This window comes from Coloeus monedula, assembly GCF_965178545.1.
Source record: "Coloeus monedula genome assembly, chromosome: 7".
Taxonomy (NCBI): Eukaryota; Metazoa; Chordata; class Aves; order Passeriformes; family Corvidae; genus Coloeus; species Coloeus monedula.
Window position 1 is genome coordinate 18,759,395 of NC_138787.1, and position 22,623 is coordinate 18,782,017.

Consider the following 22,623-nt stretch of genomic DNA (forward strand, 5'->3'; position numbering starts at 1 on the left):
CTCTGTTCTGTTACATTTTTTAGATTGATGAAAAATTGTTCATAGTAGAGGGATTTCAGTGATTAGTATTGAAGAATGCTGTTTTTTCCGTGTATTACATTGTGTTATGTCACTCACCTTCAACAAGGTATACATACTGTTTTGACACATTTTTCATTAAATAGCTCAAGGACTATTGAATATTTCTCAAAGATTGAAATTTTATGTGGAAAACCCTTAGACAGGTTAGTCATGTAATCTCAGCATCCCACCCTCTTCATCTGGAGCTTACGAGCAACTAGAGGGACTTCAGCCACAAAACGGTTCAACAGCAGTGGTGTTTTCAGCCCTGAAGCCCAGGTTTTAATACTCTTCTTTCTTTTGTCTTGTAACTGCATTGATATGAACATACTGAGGCACACAGACATTGCAGGATAATTAAATGTGGGGATTTCAATTTACTTTTTGAGTCATTATCCAGTTGGGATTGCTATCTGTGGCTGCATGGGGACAATACAGTGTGATCTTTCTCACCATAGAGTGGTGTAGAGGTGACATCTTGGCTGTCTTTGCACCTCTCAGAATTTTGGTGGGAAGATGGCACAGATTTTCCTGCATGTCACTTCACACAGCAAATCTCCAAGGAGAGTAAGGTATTCAGCCCCATGACCAACATCTGATCTCACTAGCAACCTCAGCATTTGGAACAAGCAGCCATTTATAAATAGGTCAAGTAGTTTTTCTTTCTTTTTGGGGGCAGGGGTGGCAGATTGATTCCTGTTGTCCAATATAAAGAAAGTATCATTGAATTGCAATGAACCAAAGAAAATTGTTCAGAGTTCAACATGAAAAAACCTTGTCTTATGATCCAAGCAGCAAGATCTGTGTGCCCATTAGCCCCATGGTGAGGATGAAAATTTCCTCAGTGTGTACAGCATTTGGCAATTAATGCATCTTTATCAGTTTTATAATGTAGTCACACAGCTTCTCCCTGCACAGTGTGCTTCCTCCTCTGTAAAGGCAGAAAGAAGTCCAGGTCTTTAACGTGATCCTGAGCCAAAATACACACCCAGATTTGTAGACTCTGAGGCTGTTCAGATACAAATCTAAATTTTGTGCCTATGACTGTTGCCCAATCATGTGTGGGTGGTGTATGGAATATAAGCCCTTCAGAACAAGGAAAGAAGAGACACAAAGACACAGAGCCTGTGGAAGAGCTGGTGGGAATGGAGTTTCACTTTCTGCCATGGAAACTGCCATGGCAGCTAGAGAATACACCCTAAGCTTAAGAATGAAATATTAAAGGGCACTCACCCAGTCTCCAGTTTGGCGTGGGGCAGTAGCAGGAAATGCTGCATTTTGTGTTAGATGCCTCCCATCAGGCACTTCTAATGCTTTATTTGTTCCTTGCTCTTTTCTGCAATTAACGTATGGTGGAAGAATTGAGTATATGTTGGGTGACACTTTTCATATGCAATATATTAAAAATGAGCCCTAGTAAAGGGGAAAGATTTAAAGACTATAAGAGATGAAAAGTCAAAAATTATGCAATCATTAGACAAGGATTGTAAGACACAAATTGCAATACTCCTGAGTCGTGCAAGAGACCGTATTGTGGCGTGATTTAAGATGCAGTTTTTAATGGGAAAAGCATGAGAATATAATCCCCTGCACAGTGTGTGCTTCAATGATTATGAGAAAGAATATGACTGCATACCACGTACAAGTATATATTAAAAGTCAAAATTCTTGACTAATGGCTTAATGCTTTTTTGTAACTTATGAAGGAATTACTAAATAGTCAGAGATAACGGGAGGAGGAGAGACTGAAAACAGGAGAGTGCTTGTCCTGCTTGAATGTCCCAAATAGACGTTTTAGCTGCTGCGCTGAAAAAGTGATGCTGCTTCCCAAAACCGTCTGCAAATTGTTCGGCACTCAATTGTGGGGCCATCACAGTCTGTGTGTTAAGAGAGGGCTAAGAATGATTTAAAAGAGAGCTTCCCATGTGGATTCAATCTGTTTGACCTAGTGTGAAAGTGGAAATAATACCCAGTATCATAAGATTTAGTTTTCCTCCTGTGCCTTGAACACTGATGGGTCTGAGCATTCTCTACTCTGAAAGGCAATTATGGCCTTAGAGCAGATGACTTGATTCAGTTAAACACCTTATAAAAGTGCTAGGTCTCAGAAATTAGTAAATACCTAGAAACATATCAAAGTCCTTCTTTAAAGCCCTGCAAAACATTTTTTTTTATTCTGACATGTTTTTGATTTCTTTATATGTATAATATATGTAAGAAGTTGTATGAGTGATTGATTCAAGATTTAGTATTTGTTATGAGAAAATGAAATAATTAGTTACGAGTTACCCTGTCTTTCAAAATTAGATGCTGGGGTTAATGTTAGGATACCAACTGAACCACATTTATTCATGTTTACTTTGGTGGTATGTGCTATTTCCTCAAGAAACTTTAGTGGCTGCAAATCAATTGAAGACCCCTTCTAGACTGTACTACATTCCATTCAATTCCTGTAGATGGAAAGAACTGAGAGAAGGTTTGTGGCAGGAGTCACTCAACAAAAGCAATCTTTTTTTCTGTTTTCAATTACCTTAGCCGGTGATACCATTTTTTCCTCCATAGTAAAGAAGGCTGATTTTCTGCAGCTCTGTGCAAGGAGATCTGGAAATGTAAATCTGTACCATTTTAGTAGGAAACATGCTTTTACACCTGCCTTTGAAGATAATCCAGATCACAAAGTTAAGTGTGATCTGTGTACATTTGTAATGAATCCATAATAGACTCCACACACAAAATCAAGGGTGATACTTATTGGTGTTTGCAGAGGGACCGGTCTTACTTTCCAACCTTAAACTGACACTGGTATTTTCATTAATGACACCACTACTTTTCTACTTTTGCTCTCAGTCAAATCTGCTAGTAAGATCTGCTTAAACCTTTCCTTCACCACGGCTTATTTTATCTTCAGTGACAGTACACGAGAAGCTGTAGCCGAGGAAGTTGCAGTAGCTGTCAGAGAAGCACAGGCACCCTTATCGAGGTCTGTGATGGAGGAAGACAGCTTTGGACGGCACTGTTGGGTGCCCAGTAATGCCAGTTCTGGAACTGATAGGGGCTAAAGAGAAGATACGGTCTTAATAACTGGAAGGAAAGTGTGCTTTGAGAGGTGAAGCAATCTTCATGCTGGAAGTTGTTTGAAATAGTTCCATTTACTTGAATTAACTTATAAGAAAAGAGGGGTGTACCTAAACAAGCCATAGCTGTAACAAGGGTAATGATGATGCGGTCATGTTTTTAAAAGTGCAACTAATGAATGTTTACCTTAAAGTACATTTAAAGATGCAGGAGACTGAGCACTGAAGAATCCCATGGGTTAACTTGAGGAGATTGTCAACTCTTTTCTCACAAATGTTCCTTTCCAGTCCCTGCGCGGGTGTCCATGACAATCACTCTGTAACTTTAATGTAATTTATAAATAAAACATAACTCTGTGGAAGGCAGAAACTTCTATTTATTTCTTCTGGGTTTAGCCCATCTTTCAGCAGAGACTTCAAAGCACAGACAATTTTGTCAATACCGAGAAAGTTCTTAGCAGGATGAAAGACAAGCCTACTTTTTAGGTAGCTGCTCCAGCATATCAGCAACCTTGTGCTCAGAAGAGATTGCCCCAGCCTCAGTCTTCCTCATCTTTTCTTTCTGTGCATTAGCATTTATGCTGGTGGGGAACCAATGTCATGTATGATATTGTATATGGCACGTACAGTTCAAGCTAAGATTGCAAATTGTTACAATGCCTTTTTAAAAATATATATGTTTTTAACTTAACCCTCTGTTTATTAATACCCAAGAGAGTTAAGTGCATATGTTACCCAGTGTACAGACATCAGCACAAAGAAAATCCTTTTCTCCAAACTGCAGAGTCCTTTTCCTACTTATAATCACCAAGAGTAACCCAAGCCCTTATTTGTGTTCATTATGGCAGTAAAATTGATTCACTAAAAAAGCTTGTATAAACTGATTTTGTTTTAAGATTCAGAGCTTCCGAATGAAGCATGCACTTTGCTAATTTAAACCCCAGGTCACACACACAGAATATCTAGTTTATGCTTATCAGTATCTCATGCTTATAAAAGACAAATTAGGAAGCAAAACTTGTTTTTTAAGAGTCTCTGACTGGACCTCCAGTGCTGAACACTGTCCCATAGTTCTCCTGTTTCCCCCAGGCCAAATTCTTTCTTCTTCTGTTGATGCCAGCTCTGGTTCATGCTCAGCTGTGCTCTGTTAATTCCTGCAGGTTACAAATGGCCTCCTGGCTGATTCCACTGAGCCCTGCAGGACTTGCCTGCCTGCCTCTGTGTGTGTGTCTGCACCTCCAGAGCACATTAATGTAATGGTCACACGATAATGTGGGGGATTAATGTGAAGTAAGAGCTGTGTGCTCGTGTTGGTAGCCCGATTGCATGTTGCTGATGTAGTATTACCAAGGGTCAGAACAAATAAGGCTCCACAGCCTGCAGACAGTGAGGAGTGCCTTAGGTCAGCCTGCATTTCAAGCAGAGACTGCACCTCCCATTGCTATGCTTCTCCTGTAGAGGTGTTCCCTGTATTCTGAAGGTAAACACAGTTGAGGATCAGCATCCTGCTTCAGCCTTTTGCCATGCATACAAGTCACCTCACTGCTTGCTGAGATGACCTTTCAAGTTACTTTCTGCTTTTTTAGCTAAGCGTGGCTCTTTTATGATCTGACATGTGAGATGTATACACAAAGATAGTCTTCAGAAAGTTTGGTGTCAAATTATACTGAGACAGGCAGCTGCCATGTGAAATCGAGTGGGGCTAGTCTTTTAGACTCACACATCAGACCCTCAGCAGAAGTGCGATGAGTAATTACCCTCAGCATATGCCCTGTGCCTGGTTGAGCCTTTGTAAGATGAATAGTGTGCAGAACTGTTAAAAAGGCTGTAAAGCAGTACAGTTGCTGTGCAATTAATTCTAAAGAATAGTGCTTGTGTTGTTTCCGATAAAATGAAACCATTAGTAGTGAATAAACTGTTACTCTTTTCCTGTGTTTCTTGGTTTTATGAGGTCAGTCAGTGTGAAGCCCTCAACTCGGTTCTTTTCAGGATTTCTAATGCTTGGTGGTTTGGATCTGCCTACATTTTTAATGCCCTTCAAAAAGTACTGTATAGCCCTAGTCTCTCTCACAGGTACTGGCAGAAATTTCCTTTCTTTGTAACTGGAATAGGCTAGTGCAAGAAGACACACAGGGAGTGAGGGAGGACTCTCCCTTTCCTCTTGAAGAGCCAAAGAGGATAGCTTTCTTTGGGCTTTCTCCAGGGTGAGAACGAGTTTTCCCATCCTAGTGCACTTTAGTAGTTGGGACATAGAAATACAGAGGTCCAGCTCGACCCCGGATGAGCAGTGGAGAGCTGTCGTGACTTCAGTCCCAGCACGCCATAGGAGTCTGCTGCTGACCTTCCCTAGGGTCTTACACTTGAGGCTTCCAAACAGGCCACCTAGATGTACACTGGGGAAGCCATAGAGACACATATAAGTAAATTACAATCTTCTCTCCCCCTTTTTTTAAAAAAACCCCTGTGGCTACTCTTGACTTTTTATGCCTTCTCACTCCATGTAGTGGCCACAGAAGGGAAAGGGTGGGTCTCTCTCAGAGCAGCCTCTAAAGCAGGTGTGTCATTCTGATTTATTGCTTGTGCAAAGGGCTTTCTGGATGGTGAGGGACTGCAGTGGGTTGCTAGCTGGCAGCTCCCTCGTTTGTTGTTCTCATTTCTTAGCTGTGTGAGTTTGGGGTCTTTTTTTTTTAACTCCTCCTCCCATCTGGCAGCTCCTAATTATTTTCTATTACTAATCACTTCTACAGGAAACAGACTGGACTGTTGAATTAAGAGCCCTATAAAGGGATAATTTTGTTATTTACAAGTTTCTTACCTCACTTAAACTTTATAATGTGACACTGTATAGCTGGTGATAATCACCTTGGGCTACTATTGTGTCCAATCTCATAAACTGGGCAGGGTCAGGTCTGGTCACTCGTAGAATGGGAGAGGCCCAAGGAGAAGCTGGGGTAGTGCAGTTGGTAGCACTTTTGGCTGTGAACTAATATCTGAAATATCTTACATTTTATGCCTTCTGCAGCTCTGTGTAGCCAGTTCAAACCTGTGTTAGGAGTCTGACTACCAGGGATTTTCTCCACTTACTTCTCTCTTTGTTCAGATAAACTCCTTTCTCTCCTTACTGTTTGCTCTGTGTATGTCTAGATGGGAGCAGGGAAGGCATTTTACATTGATCACTGTTTACATGCTTCTAACTGCAAATACATGTCTTTTGGCTTCTGTACGGAGATGGAAAGGATGTGGAGCTGTGGTGGTCTGATGTGTCACCCCCATCCAGTTAGAGAATGCCCTGATAGGCAGGCACATCTGCTCCACTAATAATTGCCCATTCGTAAGTGGTTACCAAATGCTTAAGACCCATGGAGAGTGAAATGCTTGTTTTAGAGGTGATAGCAGAAAAAGAAGTAGTTAGGTGTTTGTAAAACAAGTATTAGACTGTGAAAGAAAAAAATAACGTTTTTCCTGCGGTTAATGCCACAGAAGCTGATCTGTTCTGGTCCTTCTTTCTTTTTAATCTTTCACAAGAAAAAAGATATTTTCAGCTAAAACTTCTCATGCTTAATTTTAGTCTCTAGCTGAATGTTTTCTGACTTTGAACAAAGTAAGGAGAGCAGTTTTATTACTAAGCTCAACAAACTACTTGCTCCTATTATTTCAAACCTGTCACACTTGTCATCAGCAAAGACAGCAACTCTTGACAGTTTTGCAAAGTTTTCCTTTGATCATTAACTTTTAGAACATTAAACTTTTCCATATTTAACCTTTCTTCTGCATAGCATCAGCAGTTAGAAACAGTGTTGCTTCTGGCATTTAGTGTTCCTACAGTCTTACTGTTTCAGTAAGGTAAGAATCACCATGCTGGAAAATCTGGTTCTCAGTTCTTAGTTGTTGCTCTAATCATCATCGTGTTAGTATTGATATTCCTCAGTATCAACTTCCATACAACTTCCAAGATAAGTACAGGATGACATGTTTCTAATAGTGAAGTTCATATCATAATGCACTTTGATTATATTGCTGTGTAGTGAGGATTATTATTGCATTTTCTTAGAGCTTAAGCAGTTAGAAATAAGTTGCCTAAGGAACCTTAGAGCTAGTATCAGAGAGTATAATGTCCTTTATTAAGCCTTAGTCATCTGTGTATGTGATTTAATAAATTTTTTCATGTTTTCCAACTTGTGAATTAGATAAATTATCTAATCTCATTTAGTAATCTTGCTTAAAGGCAAGCATCTTTTACCCTTCCTGAGAGGGGATTGGAGGAATTCTGTGGAAATATGAAAAGGCTCTGTTCCCAATTTCCATTTTGCATGTAATGGTGAAACATTTTAAAAGCTCTATGCTTTATATCATGTGTCAAATAGTTTACTGGTAGAAGATTTCTGATGATTTTACGTTGATGGAAAAGTCTTGAAGCCATTTCCCAAAGTTAATATGATAGTGAATTACATTTGCATTCAGGCGCTTCTGTGAATTGGATGATGATTAGAGTAGCAATATGTTTAATGCAAATGTACAAAAATTGCAGAAAATATCCTGTGTTCTTATGTTTCACAGAATTTCAAGTGCTCAGTCTCTTAAGTGACAGCTTCTCATTCCCTCCAGCTTCCATCCAAATCCTTGCTAGTGCTGGTCACAGCTGGTGCCTGGGAGCTTCCAATCACCTCTGCCACAATGAAGTTCTCAAGGCAGACTCACTGCTCAGTAAGCTGATCTTGCTGAGAGCTTACTGGATGATTTTTATGGACCTTAGGGATGAATTCTCTTGGGCTGTTTTTATTGTTGAAAATTCACACAACTTCAGTGCTAGAAATTTTACAAACAGTGTCATTTTTAAAGTGCTAGTTGATGGTGGCAGTACAAATGAAAAATTGCCCTGTAAGATAAGATAAAAAGCATGCTAAGGAAGAAGGAAGAAGTTGTGGTGGTTTAACATTTTGTTCATTTCCACTGAGTTTAAGTAATGCAAATATACCCTAAACATTCTTTTAGCTTTGATGTGACATGTACTCAAAATAAAAGCCATTGGTCAAAGACCATACACATCTGAAATCCCAGGTGTAGATTGTGACCTGGAACTAGAGTATTTCAACTGAAAATAGTCATCTGCTAAATGTTATGTTGTAAGAAACCACTGACTTGCTGGGGGCAAAAAAATAAAAACCCCTAGAGTCTCTCCTGTGTAACAGAGGTTGTATGATCTGTCCATGTGCCAGTGCTTCTCCCTTGAAAGGTAAATATTCTGTATAGCCAAGATTTATGATGGGGAGTTGCATTGCCAGCCCCATTTTGAATCATTCAAAATCATTCCATTTTCAAATCAAGTGGTTATTTAAATTTGTTTCAAAGATGCTGTGTTTGACCATTTGAGATGATGATTTCTTGAGTGCCTGTCTCAAGAATTTTTAACAGTCATAGCTTTCTGTAGGGAAATGGGATGTTTACTGCCCTTTTATGAAAAATTTTCCTGACAGAAGCACTTTAAAATGTTAATTAGGAAATTTAGAGGGAATGAATGGGAAAGATGAACCATATGTGTAAAAGAAGAGAAAAGAAAATTGGAACACTGGTCAACAGAAGTGAAATGAGCCTTTTCTGAGAATGTGGTCAGGGATTAGAGGACTTTATGGGTGGAAATAAACTGATAATTCATTAATAACTGATAGTATGCCTTTGGGAGCAGACTAATTCCACTGCCTATTCCACTCTGTTTTTTCATTCATTGCAGGTTTCAAAGTAGTCTTGATTTAAATAGAGATTTATGCAAGGGAGTCCACAGGATACTCATTTGAAGGATGATCAGCCCATCTGATTCTCCAAGTGTGCCTAATTGCACTGTATAAAATGAACAGACCCTGACCCACTGGTGCAGCTATGCCCATGGACACACATGGACCTTCAAAACTGGTAATCAGGGTCCATGAGGAGTGTTGGTGAACACTGGGGGTTACCCCATTGTTTAATTTTCTGCAGTGAGGTGGTCCATAAGCAGGTTTTCACCATTATAAATTTTGCAAGCACATTGCATATATCCATTTGACAACTCTAGTATTCCTTCAGGTTAAACATTGTTTTCACCTTGACTCAGTTCAAATCAAATGGTAATTCAGGAAGGATTAGGAGACTTTGCATTCTTACTCTTATTTATGCTAAATAAGTATGATTATGGAGTGAAAGTATGATTAAGAAAGAAACTGTGACAGCACATGTATCATAGCAACACAGCTTATTCAGGAAGAAGTGGATGGATTCAAAATAGAGCCTGTGCCAAAGGAGCAGGTGTAGTCTGAAATACAAAGAGTGTTTAGAAATTAATGAGCTGCAGTTTTCAATTATAACATACATTGAATTAATCTAAATTGAATTACCGTGTAGAACAAAAAAAGGCTAATATTAAATACATTAGACTGTCAGTCAAGAATAACGTGAAATGAGTATTATACATCAGATAAGAAAATATTGATGAGACATAAAAAGAAATTTCCATACCATTTGCCCATGTTATACCAGTAAAAACTCCATGTCATACCAGTAAAACTCCTATTCCACAAGGAAAAAATTTAAAAACACCTAGTAAATATAGAAAGAGAAAGACATTGTGGATTACACGCTTTTCATTATCCCTAAGTGTATATACATTTTCAGTTACAAAAGATAACAGAGGTTGATTGTAAAAACTGCTTTTATCAATAAGATTGTTAAATGGATATTATAAAGGAAATGTAACTTTTATATTTCCTCATCAAAGGGTATGGCTAAACTTCTCTTTTATTTTTCCTTTTATTTGAAGATATCCTTATAACAGTATGGGTCAGATGAGGAATAAAACCACCAGTCCCTTGTGGTTTCAAAGATTAGTCTTAATAGCCTGTTTTCTCTTATGATACTTTAATTTAGCGTATCAGTAATAAAGAGCATTTGCCAAAAGAGGAGCATTCATGCCACTGCTGATTTGCATTACATTTTAACTGCTATCATTCCTAAAGAGCAAATGGCACTTATAAATTACTTTTAAGGTCTTTTTGGAATATAGTCTGCCTTGACATGTCATGAGTCAAGAGGCTTTTGCTGGAGTGACCCTTCACTGCAGTGAATGCCAGTCGTGCCTCGGTCCCTGCAGACCAGCAGGGAAACATATCCCAGACAAAGGGATGGGAAGAAAATACAACACTGGCAGCTGAACTAGGAAATGCTGACTCAACAAGAGCAAGATGGAGAAGCTGCTGAGGAACAGGCTCTGTGTGGCTGACCAGGGTGAGGGTTGCTCCCTTAGACAGAGCTCCTTGTTTCATCAGCTCACCTTCCTGAAGGCCTTGTAGCTGCAAGACAGATCTCTCTAGCTCCGATTTAGCGATGCGTCATGGTGTAATAATTAACTTAAACTGTGTGAGTAGTCCTCCAAGTCTCTCTGCTCCTGCCTTGCCCAGGGAGAGCAGTACCTGACCAAGGCGTATGCTTTAACTCACTATTCAGCATACCACCTCCACCCAGGCTCCTGGCAGGAGGGGGGGAAGATAGGATGAACCAAAACTATGAAGGATGGAGGGGTGGATGGGAAGGACAGAAAGCAAAATTGTAAAGGACAGTCTTTGTCTGGAGGATTTACTGGAGACAAATTCCAGTGTTTAATGATGCTTCTCTTCTTTTTCACAAATCATCTTGAGTGGTTTGCCTGGGGAACAGTGATGCTGCTAGCCCCCTGAGGCAGGGAGGTGGTACCTTCTTGTCCTCTACCAGTTCTTGGTCTCCTCTACTTTTCCAAGTTTGGTTGGGGTTGGCCCCCTTTTAAAGCAATTTGTTTTCAGGCAGAAGAGTGGGACTGTGATAAGGAGCTGCTACAAAGCAAAGAGACACTGAGGCCGATGCCTCAGCTTGAGCTCATAGTCATGGGAACTGCTTTCTTCACCACAGTCAGAGTTAGGAGCTCATTTCTTAGCTTTTATCATGGTGTTTGATTGGCAGCTTCTGCCTCAGTATCACACAGCTTGGTGGCAGCTCTCCTTTTGTCAAGCAGTCACATCCTGCCTGCCTCTTGCAAGCAGGCTGGTAGTCTCTGTAAGGAAAGGGCTGGAGCAGTGGGTTATTTTAACAGAGACAGCTGGGGCCAAGGGGCCATCTTGCACTGGTGTGTGCAGGAAAGAGCCCTGTGGCTCCTGCTTGTCCCGGGATAAGGGCAGGACTACACTTTCTCATCCACAGTGCGACTCTGTGAGGAGGCGTATCACTATGCTGCATAAAGGAAGTTGCAGCTATAGCTTATAAAACCAGTTATCACCATTATTGATTGCAATGTCACACCCCTACCTGTGCACGTTCCCATGTGCCCACATACACCCCTGCAGTGGGATTTGTGCCAATGGAGTGTGGAGGAAATCCCTGGAATTACCTGTACAGGGCGGGCCAGTTGCTGACCTCCCTGAAAGCTAAGTCACTTGGTATTAACAAAGTCCTCCAGAACTAGACCAAAAGCAGAACTTCTTCCTGAAGGTACTGAGAAATTTTTATTTTATTTTTGCCATGTCTAGATCCATAGTTCTATACCAAAATACATCTCCCACACCCCAAGGAAAAGAATGGGTTGTATTTCCCACTGAAAAGTGCCTTGCTTTTGTGCCACTACCCAAAAAAGTAAATGTTCATTATTTTTATCTTGCCAGTTACTGAAAGAGAGGAATAGGCACATGGGTGGTTTTTGCTGGCACACAGTTTGGAATTGTCATTTCCAAAGGGCCATATCAGTAACCACCAGGAGCAAATCTACAACCCGTCAGCCACTAGGAACAAAATAAATCCAGATCCCGATCAGCTGCAGTGACCAGTAGGTTACAGGAGTAAAGCTACAGAAAAACTTCTCTGTTGGCTTCCCTTAAGGTCTCTCTGCTTTTTCATGAGTATGCTCCACATGGTAAGCCCACCAGTGGGAACATACAATTTTCCCAAATAATGCCAATACACTCTAATTGTATTGCACAATACAGTACTGAAGGAACTCACTTTTGATGCAGTAATTTCTAGCAGCAATATCGGGCAACAATTTTTCCATAATTTAATCTTTGGATTAGATTATTTATTTATTTATTTTAATTTAACAGCCTTACTTTAAGTCAAGCTAACATTTTGGCTGAATTTGTTTAATTAAATTTTCAATTAAACTTTTTTTTAAATCTTCTTTTAAAATTCTAGATATAAAAATGTTTGTTACCAGCAATAGAAATCATATATGCTTTTATCAAAAATATAAATAGCCATTTCTTTAGATTTTGCTATAAGTATTTCCCAGGAGGGAGTGGGGAAGGTCTGATTTAACTAGAACTCAGTCCATTAGGAAAATTTTGTTATAAAACCCAGAACTTTTCTTAGCAGTACTATTTCATCATTTAACCATGACTTAAACCCAACTCCCCTGTGGGTAACTGTGGACTGAAAGCGGGGCTCTGTGTGGCTGGAGGGCTCTGCTTGAGCCCTGTGGGAGCCTGAAGGTGTCCACGTGCCAGGTAAATGCAGCTGTGTTGGAATGGCAGCAAGAGAATTCCCTGGTGGCTGAGACTGTGGGATGGTCCTTCCCACCCAGCTTCTGAGATGTCAACTTTCAGGATGAACTTTTCTTTTAATAGCATTCCTACCCTCTGGTCACACCATGTGGGCAGAGGCTATGCCTGGCATTAGCATTCTACAAGTGAAGAAAATTCACTGAAAGCAGCTTATCACCACTTTTACTTAAAAAGTAAAATTTTGGGCTCCTCTTTCCCCTTCAGAACAATCCTATGAAAGATATGACTGGGAAAGTTATATTTAGCATGGAACAAACTTCCACTAAGAGCAGCATTGAGGAAATTTGTCTCAGTTTCACAATCTGACTGATTAGCTTTTGAAAATCATGTACTGGGGCCATAAAATACGCTCATAAAGTGTTCATACAAGCAAGGATTTTCTAAACATATGCATTTGGCTAAGTTAGCTATACAGTGAAATAGAATACCTCAAAATGTACAGTGGTTCACTGCATAGTAAACCAAATGTCTTGTTTCTTGATATATGTACAATAGGGCATCATCACTGATGTTTTAAAAAAATGCATGCAATATAACTGCTGGTTATTCTTAAAATACAGGGAAGGGATCATATTATATATAAATTCTGAAGCAATAAAGGCATATTTAGTCATAACAACATGAAAATACCATTTGAGAATGAAAAGCCTTCAGTGTGCTACACATGCATTCTGAAGAAAACATGATAATGTGTTTGAGAGTGGAGCCAGGTGCTCAGAAAACTAAACATTCCATTGTATTGGAAATGCACATGGGCTTCAGGATCAACTGACCAACTCTAATCTGCTTATTCTAGGACTTGTGATCTTAACCTGACTTGAATTTTTCTGTTTTGGTTTGGGTTTTGTTTGGGGGTTTTTTTTCCTGAAGTAATTTTACTTTATTACTCAACAAATGGGAATGCATTGATTTCCCTTTTTAGAAAGATAATTTGTACGATGTTGACTGAACTGTGTGACTGGATTAAACTTACATAATGTGTCTTTCAGAGAGTGACTAATTGGAATTTACTGCAAGTCGTGGATGACTTTTAAATCAATTCTGTGAAGGCTTCATAATAAGACCTACTGATTGGGAGATTAGTACCAGAAAACATGCATACATTATCCAGCTAGCACTGAGAGCAAATAGTGCTCCAGAGAACAGCTGTTTTTCCTGCACCCTGAAGGACTGCTCCAGGGACAAGTGAGGAAAGTGGAGTCCCAGTAGGAGCTCGACTGAACCACTCTTATGGTTGAGGTTTTATAACTAATGGGAATATTTGAAATAGCATGTTACAGTCTTTTTTCCCTTTTTTTTTTTCCCCTTCAGTCCATATGTACAATGTAGAACCTCTAAACAGATGTCATGGTTTAAAGGCTGTTGTGGGTTTGGTTTTTAAGTGCTTAAATCACTGAAATGTACAGGACTGCAGCTGCCCTGGTTGCATGCTCTGCTGGGAAGTTGCTTGGCTGTTGCTCCAGTCATTCCATTTTCAGTTCACCTCAGTCCTGTGAAATCACGTCCTGAAATTAAATTTAAGAATGACAGCCTTGCAGTTTTCTTCCCCATGGAGTCTGCACAGCATATTTGCTCCCTGCATGTGCAATTGTGATTGCAAATGTTTGTCACAAACAATTACTGAAAGAAAAAAATAAAATTAAGACTTAGGAAAGTGGAAAGGAAATTACTTTCCTCTTCAGATTTCTACCTCTTTTTCATCCAGTATATAGCAGACAGTATCTTCAGGCAGCATCTTCAGGCAGAGTGAGTTATAAAGATAATTTGTTGGAAAATGAAAGGACTCTGGAGAGGAGACTTTGCTGGTGGGTGGGAGTGCAGGAGCCACTGGTGGAGAGCAGGCATTGAATCAAAAGCCAGCCAAGGGTGTAAGAAGAGGGGCAGGACCTGCAGGCTACAGGCAGTAGACAGCACAGAGAGCCTGGAGCAAGAGAGTGTCTTGGGAGTGGAGAGCTTCCTGCAGGATTTGAGTTAAGCCCCAAGGCTGTGACTTCACTTCTCTGCTTTCAGGGATGATGACTCATCTCTGCAGTGACTAGGGCTACCTGAGGACAGTGGCTTACTCTCTCTTACTTTATTAACTCACATACTAAAAAGTTAAAGATCTGGACCTGCCTGATAACCCAAACTGTTGTCAGGAAGGTGTGTACAACAGAACTTTCATTCTTCAGTTTGGTTTTCAAAAGAAGGGACTTGGTCTGTGAGCATTACTTTGCAAAGCCAAACTCCCAAAGTTAGGCAATGGCAGAAGAATGAGCATACACATTATAAAATTGTGTCATCTGAAAGCAGTTGTATAAGTTTTAATTTTTCAGTTGCTAGCTTTATGACTTTAACTGTCTTTCAATCTCTGTTTCTGGTGTACAGTAGTGTAGAGCATATAGCCGAGGTGAGTGGCTGTAAGGGGAGGTGGTGAGCCCAGTACTCCTTTATTTGTAAACAGCAGAAAATGCTTTGCATTGAACAACAGGAAGCTGATTTATGTGAAACCAATAAGCGGTCTCTGTTTGAGTACTGTAGCACAAAGCAGTGTTAAAATTAAAATTCATAATTGTATAACTACTTTCCAGATTATAACACGTTTTCATAATTACAACCATGAGATACGACCTTTCCCTGTTGGGTAGTTTTGCTTACCTTTTTATTGGTATTCTTAGATTTAATTTTCCAGGATCCAGAGATCTGTTTCTACTATCATGACTCTAAAGTGCCATTGAAAATAACTCAGTTCTTCAGAATTAGGAAAAAGGAAGCTGACAATTAAGGAGTAAGTATGCCAAAAACCAGATATGTGCTCTACTAGCAATTGAAAGGGAAATTCAGCCTGCTTTATCTTGCTTCTTAAGTGGAATTACACAAAATAATAAGAGTTGATTCTGATAGTAAACGTATTGTTGAAAATCACTGCATTATTTATTTCCAACAAATTCTATTTTCAAAGATTTTATTTCCAATATGAAGTTTTGGTGATGCATTTTTTTCCTTTAAAAAATAAGAGGGATTTTGAGTTCCAGAGAAAAGTGTCATGAAATGTTTTTTAGAATTCATTACTTACTTCCTAGCCTGTTGTCATTCAAAGTTGTTTGGAGAGGATGACTCCTCTGGGGCAGGTGTAGGTCCACCTTGTTCCATGAGGACTTTCATGTGATATAGTTCTTGGGAATTAAATTGTGAAGTGACTTTAGCTAGAAGGAAAGAATGAGCTCAAGCCTGCCTGCTTCTTCCTTCCAAGTCCATACTATTTTCACACTTCATGTAGATGAAGTAGTCAGTTTTTGTCATCTCTTACTCATCATCCAGTTTTCTTGATCTCCTATTGCCATGGAGTGTTAACACACTTGCGAGGATGGACAGAAAAATGCTTAAGGAGCATTCACCTGCAGCAGAAGGGAGTGGTTAAAAGCAAGATAGGCAGATTGAGGTAGTCACTGGAAAAGTATTTCTTGATCAAGCACCCCCCTGCCTGCATTGAAACTGGGAACTGAGTCAGACCCCTGTATGAGCCAATAATGCCTGACAACATCATTCTGTGTAATCTGTAGCCAGTGTTTCAATTATTAGTTTTATTGCAGATTAGTTTTTGGTGAAGCACCAGCCTTGACCCTTAATCTCTGCACCATGACCCTATGCTAAAACCCAGCAAATTTTTAAAACCTGTTGAGAAGGTACGGGTGGCCACACTGGAGAACAGAAGAGGGGCTCTCAGTGAGCACTGTTCTCAGCTGTATTGGCAGGACTGAGCTAAATTGGAACACTGTGATCCAGCTGCAAAGCACATACCAATTCCATCCAGAAGCTTGTGACAAACTGTGCTTGTCTTTGGTTTCTGACTCAGGAGAGATAAAAATACCTCTGCTGCAGCAGGGAGAGCGGTTGCAGTGCGGCAGCCTGTGCCGGGGGAGGGAGGGCTGCGCGCTGGCTGTCTGCACAGGCAGGCTGTGCACAAGGGAAGGTCCTCTGGCACCCTACATCTCAGCAGGGTGATCAGCCCCACGGTGTAGAGCTTTGCTGTAGTCAGATCAAGGGTCCGTTTTTGCTGTCTCTGACAAAGACTGTTCACACATGCTTGGAGAGCACCAGAAGGAAAGGGGCAGAGTCGAGTGGCCACCGAGGTGAATCCTCCCGGCTGTCAGTGCTCAGCTGAGGGAGCCGCCTGAGCTGGGCTGCCCTGGTGGGCAGCTCCGGGTGGATGTGACATAGTCTGCCCTGCTCCTCTGTGAGCCCCTTGATTTTGACTCCTGTGGCAGTAAGTTCAAGGCTTTTATGGTTGTGCGAAATAGTTTCCTTTGGTTTGTGTGAGGGCTGGCCAGGACCCGACTGCCCTGTGCACATTTCATCGTCAATTGCATCCGTCCAACTGCAGGTTTTGGTTCAATGGGAGACTGTGGTCATTCACCTTCTGCTAGGATCTGTAAATTCCTAAAGAGAGGCGTCACCAGCAGTTCGGGGTTCAGGTCTTTGCTGGATGGAGTGGTGAAATGAACTTGCGGTGACATTTGTGTTCACAGCTGTACAAGATGTGAGACTGGTGAGCTTGTTTTCACACGAAAAGCACTGAAAACCGTACTTTTAAGGGAAGAGTGGTGCCTATCAGCGGTCACATCACCCGCTCCTGGCCGTACCTCCTGGTGGACAGGCCATGTCAGACGGGGAGGTCGGGGTGAGCCGCTTCCCGCCGTGTGCCCTGGGGCTGCTGGTCGCTGCCCTACCTCCCGCGGCAACCCCCAGGAGCGCAGCGGGGCCATTTTCTAGCGGTGCGTGGCTCGTGCGGCGGGTGCCGTGCCGGGAGCGGCGCCGGGAGCGGCGCTCCGGGCGGGGCCGGGCCGGGAGGGGCCGCGCCGCCCGCCCCGCCGGGGCCCCATTGGCTGCGGCCGCCCCGGGGCGGGGCCGCTCCGCTCCGCGCGAGGCCGCGACGCCCCCGCGCCGGGCAGCGGGCGGGAGCAGGGTGCGAGGCGTGCGCGTCCCCGCGCCCCCCGAGCCGGCCGCCGCCGATGGAGGGAGCGGCCGCGGGCTGCGCGTCCCCGCCGCTGGCTGCCGCCCGCCCCCGGCCCGCCGGCCGCCTGCCGGCAGCGCCGAGCCCCGCGCCCCGCCGAGCCCGTGCCCTCCATGGCCGCGCCGCCCGCCCCAGCAGCCTAGGCTGCGGCATGGTCCGCGCCGCCCCGCCAGCCTGAGTGTGACACAGCCGGGCGCGGGCGGGCCGCCGCCTCCACGGCAGCATGCCGGCCAGGGAGCCCTGGGCAGCGCACCGAGGCGGCGGCAACGCGGGGCACCGCGCCGGGCACGAGGGCCGGCAGCGCGATCTGCTGCTCGCAGCCTTGGGCATGAAACTGGGCGCTCGCAAGGCGTCTGTGACAATCTGGCAACCTCTTAAACTCTTTGCTTATTCGCAGTTGACGTCGCTCGTCCGAAGAGCAACTCTGAAGGAAAATGAACATGTTCCAAAATACGAGAAGGTTCATAATTTCAAGGTAAGGCGTTTTCCTACCTGTTTTCTTTTTTAGATGCAGGGACTTTATCTCGTGTTTTGAAATGCGTCAGGTATTGCAAGGAAATGGTATGTATGCAGATTGTGACTTTCTAGGAACTTAAAAGCTGCGAGGAAACCTGATTGCCGGTTGCATCAATTAGGCACGTTAGAACATACGGCAGAACTGGGATTTTGTTGTTGGCTGCTTGTGTGCACACATTTGTTTTGGTAATATTTGCCATATCTAGGCTATCTCTTATTTAGAATCGGTTTGTACTGAGATGCTAAAAGTGAGAAAAACAGGTAAAGTTTTCTTTCAACTCAAATGAATGTAGTCCAGTTTTACTATTAATGCCAAAAAATGTCTTAGATCTATAGTTAGAATATTAAATTGATCTTATCTCAGTTTGTCGCTGGCAAATAGCTTTGGAGGTACGAAGTGTGTTCTGCTGCATCTGGATTGAGCAGATGGTCCGCATTTCCCTTAGTTCCTGGCTTTTCTCCTGTGTCAATGAATTGAGTGTGTTGAAACCGGCATGGCTTATACCATGGGGCTGTTGGACATGCTGGCATCGGCAGCTACCTTGTGTTTTAATAAAATTTACTGTGTCTTCTGTGTAGGTTCTAATTATTAATTGCTTTAAATAACCAGTATTCTTTGGTAAGAGAGATACATGTCAATACAACATATTCGTGTTTTGTAGTAAGTGTCCACTAAGGACTCAGTCATGTAACCTTTTTGGCGGTCAAAACATTTGATGATAGGCAGTCTGAATTTTTATTTCTTTTAAGAGAAGGGGAGATTGTTAATATAATATGGGCATCTGATAATATAAACATCTGCTAAATGTCTCCTATTTTCAGGTTTGATTTCTATCACACACACATGTCGGAATGTGGGAATGTCCATATGCATGCCCATACATTAATTTACCTGTCCTCCATCTGATTTTATTTAAACCACTTTCTGGCTTTTGAGTGCAGATAATCACCAAAAGCGGAAACATTATGTGACCAGGATGTTTTGTTTCATCTGAGTTCTTCCATAAAGCATGAATTTGAAAACCATGTAGAAAATGGTTTGTAAGAAGTGTTTCATATGAATGCTTGGCATAACATAATTGTGCTGGTTGTCAGTTCAATGCAGAGCATTTTTTCACAGGCTCCTGAGGTGTCCTAAATATCTGCAACGTCTTGCAATTTTCATTTGTTCCTTAGAGTTTGAAGATAATTCCTGCAGATGCCAGCAGATCATGATTTTCCATGTACTACAGTGTATGTAGGATAATAAGTATTTAATTTTGCACATCTGTGTTCCCTAGTTGCTTTTCTTTAACAGCCTGAAACACATCTGTTTTGAAAATAATCCGATAACCTGATTTTCATTCATTTGGGTTTGTTTATATCTTTTTCTTCCATAAACTGTTTATGGAAAGCTTAGGAGCTGTGAATTTTCCAGTCTTTTCCAAAAACAGACTGTGTGTCTGCTCCAAGGTCATAGCCATGGCCCAGACTTTCCACATGGATTGTTTTCTTTATAATAGTTGTACTGTAGTTCCTTTATACATACTGTTGCCAGAAAAATATACCTTGAGAAGTAACTCTATTCTCAAGTCACTGTGAAAGGCGACCCCGGTCCAGATAATTTTTGCTATAAAAAACTAGCAGGGGACAAACCCCTTACAGGGCATGCTTCTACCAACCTTCCCACTGAAGGAATGCTGCTGGCATTCATAAACTCTAAATGTGGCCACCAATAAAAAGCAAAAACATAAGCTCTTAGTAATTTCTGTGTTATGGCTTTAAAATGGTGGCCATCATTAGCTCATGTGCTTCTCTCCTTTATAATTTCTTTGCATCTGGCAAATTTTTTTCCTCACGTGTATAGATGTCATAATTTAAAATGTCTGCACGAGTCTCCTAGGTTGCCTGCCAAGTAGCAAATCTGTCACCCATGCGGAGAGGAAGGGAATGTCAGGTCCAGAGCCTTCAACCTAGACTTTTGAGACAAAACAAGAAAAAACAACTTAGAAATTAAATAAATTTATCCAGTTCAGCTAATCAGCAGTGACTGCTGTCCCCAGAGGCTCCACAGCAAACAGGAGGGTGTCCGCTGCTTTGTACCTCTGTGGCTAATCTGCTTTTTGTGCTGCAGGCACAAGGCACCAGATAGGGACCCCTAACCCTCTCCCAGCTGCTTCTTGGATCAGTCACATCACTGCTCACAGAAATGAAGGGGTCTCAAAAATCCTTTTATACTGGAAATGCTGCAGCATCCTAGCAGAGAGGGGAGAAATGGAGAATTGCAAATTCACAACAAGCAGCAATGTTTTCTTGGAGAAGGGAAGATGTCAGCAGCAGCCACTCCAGAGGCAGGCTGGGGTTAGCAAACATCCCAGAGACTTGACTCCAGGCTAGGGGACCTCAGTTCTCCCTCCCCCCTGCACCTCCTGTCTCTGTGGGATGGGTAGGTGGGGACACAGGTGCCGTTTGAACCCTCAGACTGTTGCCTGCAGCAAAGCTCAGGTAGAGGAATGCGGTGGCAGAGGAGCAGCGTAGTGCATCGTCATTACAGGAGTGCAGTGCCATGGGGACGAGTGAACATGAAAGCTGCTTTTAAATCATCAAGAGGTCTCCTGAATAAATCCGTTAACCTATGTTTTGCTCCAAGGGTTGTTTGAAAGAAGAATGTAAAGACAGTTTTACTAGGAGTGCTGACATGGCAGGGGTTTTGAGGGGATTTAATCTTACTTAAATCTCCTGGAATGTGAGTTGTCTCCTGCCTGAAGGGAACAGGCTGTGTAGCCAGGGTGACAGGGAGCTCTGCAAGCAGAGCTGGTCGGTAATGATCTCCAACTCTGTAATGTTCTCCTGGTTGGGGAAGTCTGGTCTCTCATGAGCACATATCAAATGCAAATACAGAGTGCCTGAATTCTCTTAAATTAATCTCCATAAGTAAAGAAAGGGGTGATTATTTATAAATATTCGTTCTGACTGAGTTTTAAATGCATGTTCTTCAGGATGAAAGCTAGGTATGAAAAGTATTTTAAGTATATTTTTGCCTTTTCTAATTTATAAAAAAAATAAATATTTCTGTGTTCTTCTCTATAAATCTAATACAAAAGATCCATTTTCTAGTAATTCAAATATATCAGACAAAAGAGACTTACACTGTTTGATACAGCATTTTATTTAGCTGTAATTGAATAATGGAATTTGAAGGAGAGTGTGACTTGATTGGGTCTATCTTTTTGCATATTTGGATTACTTTTGCTTTCCCTCTGTTTACTGTGCTTTTTTTGAAATCCAGCACACTGAATGAGATCTCTTGTAAAATGAATCATTAGACCAAATCAGGACAGTCACTTCACCATCCTCAAAGTTTCAGCCCCACCTTTTCTCACAGAAAGGCTTTTTTTCTTTCCGTTCGCTTACCCATTATGGGGAATAAATCCCACAGTCTCCCACAAACATATCTATGTGGAAGGGGTGTGTGTGTGTGTGTGATGGATATCAAGCTCATTCTTCCACTCAGTGTAGATGAGCAAGAGCATCTTCTATTTGGAAGCTCTGGGAGACCTGTGCTCTTTGAATTGCTGACAAGGAGCATAGCTGAAGCCAGTGGTGTTATTTTCTTAGGAAAAGAACTTAATCATAGGGGAAAGTTCTGTAACAGAAGAGCTACAAAGTTCAGTAACTTCATAGAAGTGGACAGAATAAGTTCATACCTAGTCATTCCCATAAATTTATTCTATCCCTGGACCCTACTAATAAGAATGCTTTTTACTGTCCCTTACAATTCTCATAGTTGTTTATATTGTCCCCAAAAGGCAATTAACTGTGATAATTTTAAATTAAAATAAAATTTCTTACCCAGCTGATATTTAATCTATTCAATAAGTTTAAGGGTAGGAAGCAGCTGGGCACCTCCTGGGCAGGCAGATGAAGGAAGAGTTTGAGGAAATAGAGGAACCACAAATCTGAGGTGAAAAGGGGCCTGTGGCAAGGTGCCATGTGGATTGAAAATGAGAGGAGGACCAGGAGAAGCTCTGGGTTAGGAGGTGTAGTGGGCTCTAGGCCAAAAGACTTAGACAGCAGGGTAATCCAAGTTGGGTTTAAGGTTTTCTCCATCTTCCCTCTCTGGTGAGGCAGTTTATTGGGGTGGTGAACACATAGGATTCCCCTTGCTCGGTCTTCTGCATTTTCCCATTCTTCATCTCCTCATCTCTCCACTTCTGTCTACATCCCATAGTTTTTGCTGATAAAAAGATACATCTAATGAGGTACTTTCTGCCGTGAGTCCACCCTATCTGACATGGAATATCTTCTGCATCTCCTCACCACCTGGTGCTGTGCTTTTGGACTTGGGCACTGACCTCACTCCTTTGCCTGCTGTTTGCATGGGGCTGGGGAAAGAGATAAAACTATGCTTGAAAAATGTTCATGGTAAGGAGGGCAGTTTTGGAAGAGG

General features: G+C 41.9%; 1 protein-coding gene across 2 annotated transcripts in view; it reads left to right on the forward strand.

Moving 5' to 3' along the window:
* CHN1 (chimerin 1) overlaps positions 1–22,623 on the forward strand; it is a 96,829-nt gene that overhangs the window by 48,981 nt on the left and 25,225 nt on the right. For both annotated transcript variants that reach the window (XM_082284614.1, XM_082284615.1), the window contains one exon: positions 18,076–18,153. In XM_082284614.1, coding sequence (XP_082140740.1) covers positions 18,076–18,153 — 78 coding nt within the window. The remainder of the gene's footprint in view (positions 1–18,075; positions 18,154–22,623) is intronic.